Below are 12121 nucleotides of genomic sequence, written 5' to 3'. Positions count from 1 at the left end.
GTGTTCATATTGAGTTTCATAACCAACTTGAGCATATAGCCAACAATGGCGCTTCAAGTGCTTACAATGTTTTTATTCATGTACCTCTTTCTTTTTCCACCCATTTACTATTGCACTTTAACCAACGTCAAGAAATGGTGCAAAAAAACGCCAGACCCAAAAGCTTGTGAGCACTCCATTATAAGCTACTACCCTAGCCTTATAACGATGAAGCAAGAGTCTGACTTTTTCAAGTTGTCATTACAAATTGCTCTCAATAAAACCCATGAAGGATATGGCATTGTAGCTTCGCTCAAGTCCATGTGTCAAAATAATCGTGAAGAAGCTGCATGGGACGATTGTCATGAACTCTTTAACGATGTCATCCTTCAACTTAATCAAATCATTTCTACCCCTCAATACATATCAGATGATGCAGAAACATTGATTAGTGCAGCCCTTACCGACCTTGACACATGTCGCTATGGGTTCATGGAGCTTGGAGTTACCAACAACATATATCCTTTATTGCCAATTAACAATGTTTCCGACTTGATCTTCAACACATTAGTTCTCAATAATCTTCCACGCAGAGGGTCTAGTTATTATGAAGATGGATTTCCTACTTGGGTGAAACCCAATGATCGAAAGCGGTTGCAAGACTCTTCATCTTTACTATCTTCTCAAGAAACTATTGTGGTGGCAAATGACAACTCGGGTGATTTCAATACAATAACGGAGGCAATAAACTACCTAGTGTCGTTGCAGACGAATACAATGAAAAGAAAAGTCATTCATATAAAACAAGGGATCTATCATGGATCTTATATAAGGGTGAAGAATGTTATGTTAGTTGGGGCTGGTATAAGTAAGACAATATTTTATGGCAACAAAAACGTAGCAGGAGGAGGTAATACAACAACATACAAGACATGTACAGTTTGTAAGTATCCCGTACTAATTTAATTACCCATTTAATACTATATCTCTCTAATGTTACTCCTTAAAAATAATTATTTCATTTATCTATTCTATAATGCATTAAAGGTTTGCATCATATCGTCAAATTTGTAAATATCACAAGCATTAAATTTAGCAAGATTGATCATTGGAATAACACCTTTTCTTCTATTTCTCCATTAGAGGTCCATGTGGCAAGTAAGGTACATAATAAGAGGAAGTGCATCTCCCATCCCATGCACCTTTCCCCCCCTTCCATGTTTCAAACTTGACACCTCCAACATGGAAGTCTCAAGTTTTTAACATTGAGATGTCTCGTAGGAGAGATAACAAAACAAGGCCTTTAATTTAATAAATAGTGTTTGAATGTGAGTAGGGATTTCATTCAAATCCTTGGAAAATTAAAATAAAGTAAATTACATACACATCAAATATGCTGATAACTTCTATGTGAATGTCTTATGCTCAAACCATTAGTTTATTATTGAATTAACTCGACCCAATAGTACCCATTTTGGGAACGCGGAGTGCCAACCACTGAACTTAGATTATTATTATTTTTTTCCTTTCAAACCTCAATTTTTAGGTGTTACTGGAGATGGATTTATCGCCAAGGACATTACTTTCCGAAACACTGCTGGAGAACGAGGTAATCAAGCAGTGGCTCTACTAGCCAAGTCAGATCAATCAGTATTCTACAGATGTAGCTTCGAAGGGTACCAAGATACCCTCTATGCCCATAGCCGTAGACAATTCTATAGAGAATGCAATATATATGGAACTGTGGACTTCATATGTGGAAATGCTGCAGCTGTCTTCCAAAATTGTGGCATATATGTAGCAAGGACTTCTAGGCAAACATGCACAATCACTGCTCAAAAGAGGTTGTTTCCTAGAGAGAATACTGGATTCTCCATACACCATTCTACTATCGACATGCATATCAGAGGAACAGCTAAGTGTCAAGCGTTCTTTGGAAGGCCGTGGGATAAATTCTCACGTGTTGTAATCCTCAAGTCCTTCATTGGTCCTGTGATAGATAAAGCTGGTTGGTTGCCATGGAGTGGAAACTTTGCACTTGACACCTTGTATTATGCAGAGTACGGTAACAGCGGACCAGGGGCATCGGTCCGATCAAGAGTAAAATGGCCTGGCTATCATCCCAGGATTAGTGAAGCCGAAGCCAAAAGGTTCACCGTTAGAAATTTTATTTCTGGCAGTTCGTGGTTGCCATCCACTGGAGTACCTTTCACTATCGATCTTTAGATGTTTTAATGTTGAATTTGGCTCCGCAGTTGTTTCTTTAGTGTTTCTTCTTTGTTTTCCTAATATCTACTTAAGCTACTATTAGTGAGGCGTATGTCTCCTAATTTTCAGTGAAATATATTTTTAAGTTTTTCAATAAAGCTGAAATGTTTTCCCTTAGGTCCTTTGGTATATATGTATGTATTTTATTTTAAATTTTCACAATTTATGTTTTTATTAGGCTCTCATCCCTAGAAAGAATGCCTATATATATATATATATATATATATATATATATATATATATATATATTTTTAATGTCTCCTTTTTTTTTTTTTTCTTCTTTTTTGTCTTTATATCATGCATTCCATTGACTTGCTAGGCTATTTCCAAATGTTAGTCAAATAAACTATTTGTTTTCAACATCTCCACTTTGCTACTCTCATATATATATATATATGAGAAACTAAAAAAACAATCCAAATTTTAACTTTAGCAATTTCAGTAATAAGCTCGTTCAATATTCAAAACTGAATTTCGACAAAAACCAAATATTCTTCTTAAGAGAAAAATTCAGTAATCTAAATCAGATAAATTAGATAATTATGCTTTAAACAATTTAAACAATATAAATAGCTTTTACCTCAGCCAACCACAAACAGATTCAAGTATCAGTACCAAGCAACTTGCTGTGAGGATTGCCTTTACCACTTTGTTCAATAAGTGAAGTATCCCTCTCTCCACTGGTAGGTGAAGATCCCTCTCTAACGAGAACACCCTCTCGTTAGGCAATGATTCAAAATCCTAAACCATCAAAGTTGTAAAAACAACAATACAAGATATTCGTACAAGATAAACACTCTCAGCAAAGCAAAAATTGTACAAGTTAAAGCACTATATACTTCAAATAATCAATATAGAATTGAAGCTCACTAAGACTTCTAAGGTATTTTGATTATAGGACGGAGAATTGAGAAAATCAAATCAAAATTTTGTCTAAGGGTTTCAGTGAAAACTCACAGCAGATTGTTAGAGAGAATATGAAGAGTAGGGCAAGAATTTGAATTGTATGTATGAGTATTGGTTACCCTAATTTGCAAAAAAGTAAACTTTATATAGAGTAGGAAAGATTGTTACCGTCTTCACTAAGTTTGGAAACCAAATCATTCGAATATGGAAAGAAAATCAACGTTGTTAGGCATTTAAAACATAGAATTCAGTCGCCTAAATCATGAGGTCAATCACCTAAACTTATTCAAAATTGTGCACCAGAACAAGCAGTAGTAGTTCAGTCACCTGACCCTAAGAGTTCAGTCGCCTGATCCTATTTTGTTTTCTTATTAACGCTGGCAATCACATATCAGTTGCCTGATAGAATAATCATCAGTCGTCTGACTACTAAACTACTTAGTGTTTTTCACATTTTGATTCCAAAACTTGTTTTTGTTAACTTTGAAAAGTATTTTAAACCTTATAAAAATATTTTCCATGTTCTAAATTAAGTCTCTAAGTCAGTTTAATCCTAAAAGCTTCAAACACAATATTGAACTTAGAAATACTTACATGAGACTCTAAAATGATAAATACTAATAAATTCCTAAGTCTTCATGTCGTATACCTTCAATAACTAATTGAGCTTTGATCAACTATTCAATACGCTTCATATTCCTCATGACTTGTAACTTTAAGTCTAAGCATCATTCAACCTCTTCAAGTAGGGTTACTTTATGTAGAGATCCAAACCCGTATAAGCTGGGTTCATCGACGAAGGGGTCATGTTCGTCAAAGAAGTCCTTCAAGGCCTCGTCGATGAAATTCAAAGTCTCGTCGATGAGCAATTATCGAGTGAGTTAGACAAATATTAGGAACTTGGGCTCGACGATGAAGGGATGGCTTCGTCAACGAGCTGCGTGGCGGATTAGTCGACGAAGACGCCTCCTCGTCGACGAGTTGGACTTGGTCGAAGGTCCTATAAATATCCATTCCAGTTGCTTAGAAGCTAAGTTTCTTCCCAAAAGCTCTCTTTCTCTCTCTCTCTCTCTCTCTCTCTCTCTCTAACCTATGGTTTTATCTCTCTCTCTCTCTCTAAAATTCCTCATTATTCGACGCCCATTTCTAAAAACGGAAGTTCCTACGGGGATCAGAGAAGGAAGTTCTACAACTTTAGCGGATCGGATCGTTATTTTGAGGGTTTTCGGGTTTTTCCAAAAAATCGAGGTAAGGATCTAATCTCAATGTTGATTGGATATTTGGATAGTAGTCGAAATTATAGTAAGGTTATGTTCTGTGATTTTAGGTTTCCAGGATCCCGGGCTGTCGGTTTGGATGGTTTTCGTACGAAGTTTCGTTTTGGTTTTAAGGCAACGGGAATTTGATTACAACAACATTTTTGGAAAACTAAATCACTAAAAAGCTAGTTTATATTTATATGTATGATTTAACTACGTATTTTCTAAATTCTATCGACTAGAAATGCCGATTTTACGATTTTACGATTTTTGGTAAAAACGAGGATTTTGGCGTATGATCTCCAAATTTTACAAAAATCACTTATTTGCATTTAAACTATAGTAGGAGATGCTTAAATCTTTTACTTTCCATGTAAATGAAGTTATTGAACTTTTTATCATTTAGCGGATTTTTGGATTAAACTCGTGTGATATATGTGAAATGGAAATGTATGAATTTTCTATACTATTAATATAGATTATGGGGATTGGAGTTCCAAATTTTTTATACTAAAAATGTGGAAAATAGGGGCCGGTTATACACCGAGCTGTATCTGTGGGAAGAGGTAAATCGAGTGGATAGGCGCCGGTTTGAACCCGATGTGATTATTTGAATTTGTGAAAATACTGGAATTGCACAGGTTACTATATTTTGCTTTAAATTGTATATATGATATATGGAACCACAGCTTGCTACTAAAGGAGTTGAAAGATACTCCACTAATAGGAATTGAAAGATACTCCAATGTAAGAAGTTGAAAAAGTTTCATTATTGGAGTTGAAAGATACTCCCAATGGCAAGGAATTCCTTAGCTGGAAGGGTGCAGTGCAACCATACATGTTTAAAATCTGTGTGGGTACATAGATAGTCGGCTAGCAGGAGTAATGAAACCACTAGTGAAATAATAAATCAGATGGGGTCAGTCGGACTATATATAGATACTTGACATATGCCTACACGAACAAGACATTGTTGGAGATATCAGTGCACAACTCGTGCCACGGGGTAAATAGGCAAAACATGTTATGACAAGCTGGTCGTTGTTCTAATATTCATATGCATGATTTAAATATTAGAATGTGCAAATAAATCTTATATATATATATATATATATTACAGTATTATAAAGAAATGTTTCAAATGTATGAGTTTGTATGATAATGTGCATATATGCAGTCACACACTGTTGTAACACTTTCTTCCTTACTAAGAAGTGTCTCATCTCGTACCTAACCTTATTTCTTAGGTCCATCAGGATGTCAGTCCTAGTAGCTAGAGGAATTTGAGAGATTGTATTTTTGGTTTAGCTTACGTAAGCCTTTGAATCTTGTATTAGACTTGGATGAAGTTCTTTTTTGGAGGGTTGTAATAACAAGTTTGTTCTATGTTTGAATTTATGGAAATGTGGATGTATTAGTAAACTTTGGTATAAGACTGATAGAAAGCCCAATGGATATTTATATTTTTCCGCGACATTTACATCGAAATTATGTCACTACAAAAAATAGGGTTATTAGTGACGATTTTAAACCGTCACTAATACTCACAAAACCGTCACTACTAGTTTTACTGACAGTTTTATGAGTATTAGTGACGGTTTTCAATTTGTCGCTGTACCTACCGTTACTAATACTTATTAGTGACGAAAATTTCAAATTGTCACTAATAATCGAGTATTAGTGACGGATTACAACTATCACTAATAATAGCGTATTAATGACGGTTTTAATCCGTCACTAACAAACGAAACCCATCACTATAGATTCTACACCAAATCGATAAAAAACCGTCACTAATGCTCCATTATTAGTGACGGTTTCAAATTCCTTACTAATTCTCTATTATTAAAGACGGTTTAAATTCGTCATTATTACTTCATTATTAGTGACGGTTTTATATTCATCACTATTACTACATTATTAGTGATGGTTATAAAATGTCACTATTACTCATCAGTAGTGACGGTTTAAAAAACGTCACTATTGGCCTTCTATTAGTGACGATTTCAAAATCGTCACTATTTGTCTATTGTTAGTGACGGTTTCAGGGCTGTCACTATTGCTCTGCAGAACCGTTATTTATGGAATTAGTGACGATTTTAAACCGTCACTAAAGACATAGTATTAGCGATTTTGAAATCGTCATTAATACCTAAATTGCACAATTAATAGTGAAGTGAATTTTTTTCCAATTATATTATCCTGTAAAAATCTGATTCAAATTAATTCCTGTAAAAACCATAATTGCAATTCAAATTTATGTACAAATATATTATACAACTTCAAATTCAAATACAAAATATTATACAAATTCAAATTTAAATACACAACATTATAAAAATTCAAATTTAAATACATTCTATTTGTTCAGATAAAAAAAAAGTGGAAAGCTGCATCCGAGCTGCATTACATCGTCTTGACGTTGTCACAATTGCAAACCCCTACAAATTAAGAAAGTTAAAAAAATTAGTATACGGTTTTTGAAAATAAATCACTACGTAGCACATATACAGGCATAAAAAATAAATCACATCAAGATCAGATTGTAGAGGACGAAATAATCCACCCCTCAATCAGTACACACCAATACAAAGAATGAAAAACACAGCAACAATGCAAATTAGGCAGTGCACACTAGCACAAAGCAATACTATAGAACTTCAAAGGTTAAGTTCAAAAAGCAGTCATGACTATAGAATTCAATATTCTAGGAGGAATCACAGATATACATAGCCTCGAATAACTGTAGGCACTTAAGCAGCTGTGCTGACACTCAATAAACAATCTAACAGCAGCTAGAAGCATTTGCAAGCAGGGCTAGGTGATCACGTACACACAACAACATCATTTCAATTGCAAGATTTTAACTAGATTTTGATACACATTATCCTAGTTTTTCTTTATAATGATTCATTAATCTTTATGCAATATCTACCATGACAAGGTGATGATTTCACAAGTGGGTGACATCTAGCTTACTGAACTTTGACGATCTTGCATGTTCACGCAATGACCAAGCTTTTAGGTTTTAGTTGAGCTTCGTTCATTGATTGACATGCAACCAACCAAGGCCACCTTAATGATGTTGGAGGACCAATCATATAACTATATGTTCAATACGAACGAATAGAATCAAATCAAGTGGAATAGAATCGAATTTATAACTTCATGTTGTCATGCTTCTCATTTAAATTTTTACTTCATTTTGTCATGCTTCTCATTTAAATTTTTATGTCATTTCTTTCCTATTCCATCAGCAAACTAAACATGATGTTTGACATTTATACTTCCATGTTTCCACTTTTTAGTCCACTTCATAAACAATGCTTGAAATGATTACATAAGAAGATTGTCACTAGTTTATTTTGCTATAAATGAAAGAATACAAGTAGGCTTTAATCAAAGAATTTAAAACCCGAAGGACCAAAAAGCTCTCTCTGTGCGATCTACAATTTGTTCAAGCCACCTTGGTGAGAAACCAAATTTACTTGCTATACTGTGACCTTGAACAAATACAACTTCAGTACCACAGACAAAGCCAGCTGCAGTAGAAAGATCACAGCCACTATCATGAACCACCTCTCACTTGCTGACTTAATGTGGGCTCAGAGATTAAGTGCCACAAACGTAGCTAACATGAACCTCGCAATGCCTACAACCACCCAACAAAACAATTCCAAGGGCACAACAGAGAGACACTGCAACTGGCAGGTCTGGAATTATGGAAACCATCCAATAACCGTAGTCGATGTTTCATGACATATTTCATCAATGAAATGAAATAGGAATGGAATGACATAAAATATTGAATGAAGAACAAGAAAGAAACCAAGTGGCAAGCTCCAATCCATTCCATTTTTCCAAACTAAATGTAAAGTTTCCATATCAATGCTTGGACAGGCAATTTTTATGGATATTTGATCCTCGAACAAACAAATTCTATAGATATTAATCCGACTGAAGGGAAATAGGCAAAGTGCATGGTTAACCATCATTAACTAGATTTCCCTCAAAAACATATTTTACACAAAATATTTAATCTGATGAATGATTTGGAGAAGAGTATTTGATATCTCAAAGTTCAAAATAGAGAGAAAAAAAAATCAGAAGGTCCAACAATGAGAACACCAAACGTGAAAGCTATAGCAATTAGAGCCTAAGATTGAATTTGGGTTTGAATTTTAATTCTTCAGTTAGTGCAGTTCAAATGCCTGTTGAGTGACTACTAAACCTAAAAGCTTAACTCAATAAATGAGGGCTTATGAATAAGTTTTATTTCTAATAATAGAAATAGTCTGACATGCCTTTAATGGTAAGCCTACCATGCAAAGAAGTGATTTTCGTTGCACAAACAGGCATATCTGCAAAAGAACTTACCAAGGCTGGAATGAAGATGAAGAGTGAGTAGCCATAAAGACAAAACAACTGGACGAGGCCGGACGGTGCTGAGAAATACTTGAGGATTACATACAAGCCTAGAGGAACAATTGTCACATAACCATAGAACAAACCCACAGACCAAGTCACCAGATTAATGTCATAGTCCCATTCTTTGTTTTGTAGGTAGTGTGCCAAGCATGTAACAAATGTTCCAATCGAAGCTGCAACAAATATCAACGTATTACATATCCAAAATGGTCCATACCTACTCAGGTGAAAGAGAGAAAATCGTACCGTGCATTTTATAACCATAAGAAAGAAAGCGACGAAGAAAATATGAAAGGGGGGATGGCATTGTAATTATGACAATTAACAAGCTTGGGGAAAAAAAAAACAGGTAGTAAAGCTACCTATGATAAGATGGAGAAAAATGATCCTTACTCCTTAGTTTCCCAACACCTAGAAAAATTATTTTTCAAACCACAACTTCATATTTACTCTTGGATTAAACTTGACCTCAATTTTATCAATGTTATCAAAAGGACACCAAACTAAAAACAAAATAAAATGAAATGCAACCTCAAGACAGCAACCTTTAAAATCACTACAATGAAATGCAAAAAACTGACCTTTACAGTTCTACATCTAGAAACTACAACCAGCAACCTAAACACAACAATATTATGGTTCAGCAACCTCAAGACAGCAACATCACAGAGTTACAATGTACAGTAACATTACAATCCAATAATTTCAATTGCCAATGCATCTTCATCAAAGTCAGATGAATGAAGAAGAGATTCCAAACATAGATGGCAAAATATTAATCGGGAAAGAACCATTAGCTAAAAAAATGTACAGGATCATGTGACTCAATAATCTGAATCACCAAAGATAGCTGCTTTCAAATGAGGCCATAGCCCAAATTCACAAAATTGCAACACGGGCACACAGAACACAGTAAATGCTTGAAATTCATTGAATTGCATTTCACTTCCTAATTTGACTTGCAACATACTCATGCTTGAAGTTTCATATTCTGGAAAATTTAAGTCCTTTAAAGATCTCAGTAAACTAGCCAACATAGATTCAGAGTTCACAACACTATTTTTGAAGTCATATTAGGCCCACCAATGCCTCAAACTGTCACCATTTCTAAAGGGGGAAAAGAAACTAGAGAAACCAAGGGAAGCCAAGGACAACTAGAAATTAAGGTAGTTCTCAACAAAAATCTCACCAAAATCAGAGAAGAAACTCTTAGATAGAAAATGACTCCTATAGAAGCACAATATGGGGATCCTCTTGTTTGATATTCTATATTTCAGTGGATTGCAGCCAATGTCAATATCTTTTTGAAGTTGACCCCTACATAGACAATGTCAATGGGTTCTCACATAGGTGAGCCTATATTGCCAAGTATAGAAAAAAAAATTAATATATACTGGGAAAATTACTACACCGTGCCTGCAGCAGTGGAACACGGTGGCTGCCAAGCAACTGCGCATGAAACAATGAGATCAAATTCTTAGATCTAATTCATTCATTGAAACTGAAAGAAGGTGTTGTAATAAAATGACAAAATATGATTAGTTAAGGAAAGTTAAGAAGAAACAAGGCCAAGACCCCTTGACAGTTCTTACCTCCTGAAAAGTATGGGTCTCTTGAGAATGTTTTGATTGTCAAATTTGCTAATAGAGAGATAGACCTTAGCACTTCTGCGACCTGTTCTGGTAATCATTACACTGCCTACAGAAGTATTGCTAATCATGACTTTTTATTGGTCTGTTGTTTATCTAAGTCAATTCATGATAGTTTGTTGTAAGGAATTCTTGTTGGTCTATGTAATTACAATTTCACCAAGACTTTATGAGCATGCTTTTAGTAAGATACTATAATGAACTATCTACTGTTCCTAGTGAATTTCTTTCCTCCCATTTGGCAATGTTATATTTTAATTGCTTCAGGTAATAATTTATTCAAGTGCTTTGTTAAGTTTTATGGTTTTAGGAGTTAGATTTCCTTGATATAAGTGTTTTTTGGAAGAATGATGTGAAAGATTGTTGGCTGTTAAGGGTGCATACGATTCGAGACAACGATGGAATACTAGACTAAATTCAAACTTGATTGATCTTGTAATTGATGAACTCAAACTCAACTTGACTACGAGTTCTTAAAATTTGAGCTCGACTCAATTAAGCTCTATTTAAAATATTATTAAATATATTTATAAAGTTTATTAGAATATATACAATTTATATAAGACATATAATATAGCACTTATACAATATAAAAAAATACATAAATAACAAAAGCTTGATTACGATGGTCATTAGTGGTGTGAAAGTCAAAACTCAATTTGTCAAGGTACTCGAGTAGCTAGAAGTTGACTCATTTACACACCTACAGCCCTATGCTTGCTTGTCATAGGGGGGTGGAGATTGGCGATGATTGGGGTGTTTGGTGTGATTTGAGGGAGTTTTTTTATGTACTCACTGCTAATTCAGTGACCCACTGCTGCAAAGTACATGTCTCTTTCTAGCTTCTTATGGGTCTTTGCTTCAATTCATCGCCCCAGCGACCGTGTTTTTGTTTATGGAGTTGCTAAACAATTCTTCAATCTCACACATGATGTTGAGTGTCTTGAAAGGATTAATTATGGTTCAAGTTCATGATTGGATTCTACACATATACCTTGGAAAATATTTTTAAAAGAGTGTCTCTGCATATCCATTTGATCTGTTTACCATATCATAGTTCTATATTGAATTTGTACTTGAGAGTTTGATTCACTCTAATTAGGTCATTGATTAGATAGGCAGACCATAACATTATACCAATAATTATTAAATATCTATTAATGTATTTTGAAAGTAAAAAAAAGGATAAAGTATTTATTCCAATTGAAATCCTCATGCATTTTATATTTCAATTAATTGTCACTAGCTTGTACATACCTTCTAATGAGAGGAGTCACCTGCATCATCTGGACGGGATTGGCACATCATTTGTTCCATTTGCACTTTCCAATCCTTGATGGTTTGCATCTCTGCTTCCCAGTTCGAGATCTTTATTTTCAATTGCTGGTTCTCAGCTTCCACCATTTGCACCCAGATAACCATCGCCTCCTCTCGAGCCTCGGCAGCTCGACGCTCTCGGTCAATCTCAACACGAGACGCCGCACTAAAAGAAGATGATGATGTCGGGGCGACGTATCCACTCCCAAGACCATTCAAGCCACCTGATCATTGCCCAAGCACTTGAGTGCAGATCTCGTCATCCATCATCGACGGACTACCCTCTGCAACGGGTGCTTCCCGCAGCTCAAGCAT

At 35.0% G+C, this 12121-nt stretch overlaps 1 protein-coding gene and 1 pseudogene across 1 annotated transcript; one reads left to right on the top strand and one right to left on the bottom strand.

Annotated features, from left to right (window-relative positions):
* Positions 1–207: 207 nt before the first annotated feature.
* On the top strand, positions 208–2205 carry LOC131143817 (pectinesterase 2-like). Its single transcript, XM_058092188.1, has 2 exons — positions 208–922; positions 1526–2205. The coding sequence occupies exons 1-2, from the start codon at positions 208–210 to the stop codon at positions 2203–2205; spliced, it is 1395 nt and encodes a 464-aa protein (XP_057948171.1).
* Positions 2206–7840: 5635 nt separating this feature from the next.
* On the bottom strand, positions 7841–11911 carry LOC131143816 (uncharacterized; annotated as a pseudogene).
* Positions 11912–12121: the final 210 nt, after the last annotated feature.

The sequence above is a fragment of the Malania oleifera genome, chromosome 12, assembly GCF_029873635.1.
Source record: "Malania oleifera isolate guangnan ecotype guangnan chromosome 12, ASM2987363v1, whole genome shotgun sequence".
Lineage (NCBI taxonomy): Eukaryota > Viridiplantae > Streptophyta > Magnoliopsida > Santalales > Ximeniaceae > Malania > Malania oleifera.
This window is presented reverse-complemented; position numbering and strand designations above follow the sequence as displayed.

Coding starts and splice junctions, on each gene's coding strand:
- LOC131143817 (XM_058092188.1), top strand. CDS start 208: ATGAAGCAAGAGTCTGACTTTTTCAAGTTGTCATTACAAATTGCTCTC. Junction 923..1,525: donor ATACAAGACATGTACAGTTT/GTAAGTATCCCG, acceptor CTCAATTTTTAG/GTGTTACTGGAGATGGATTT.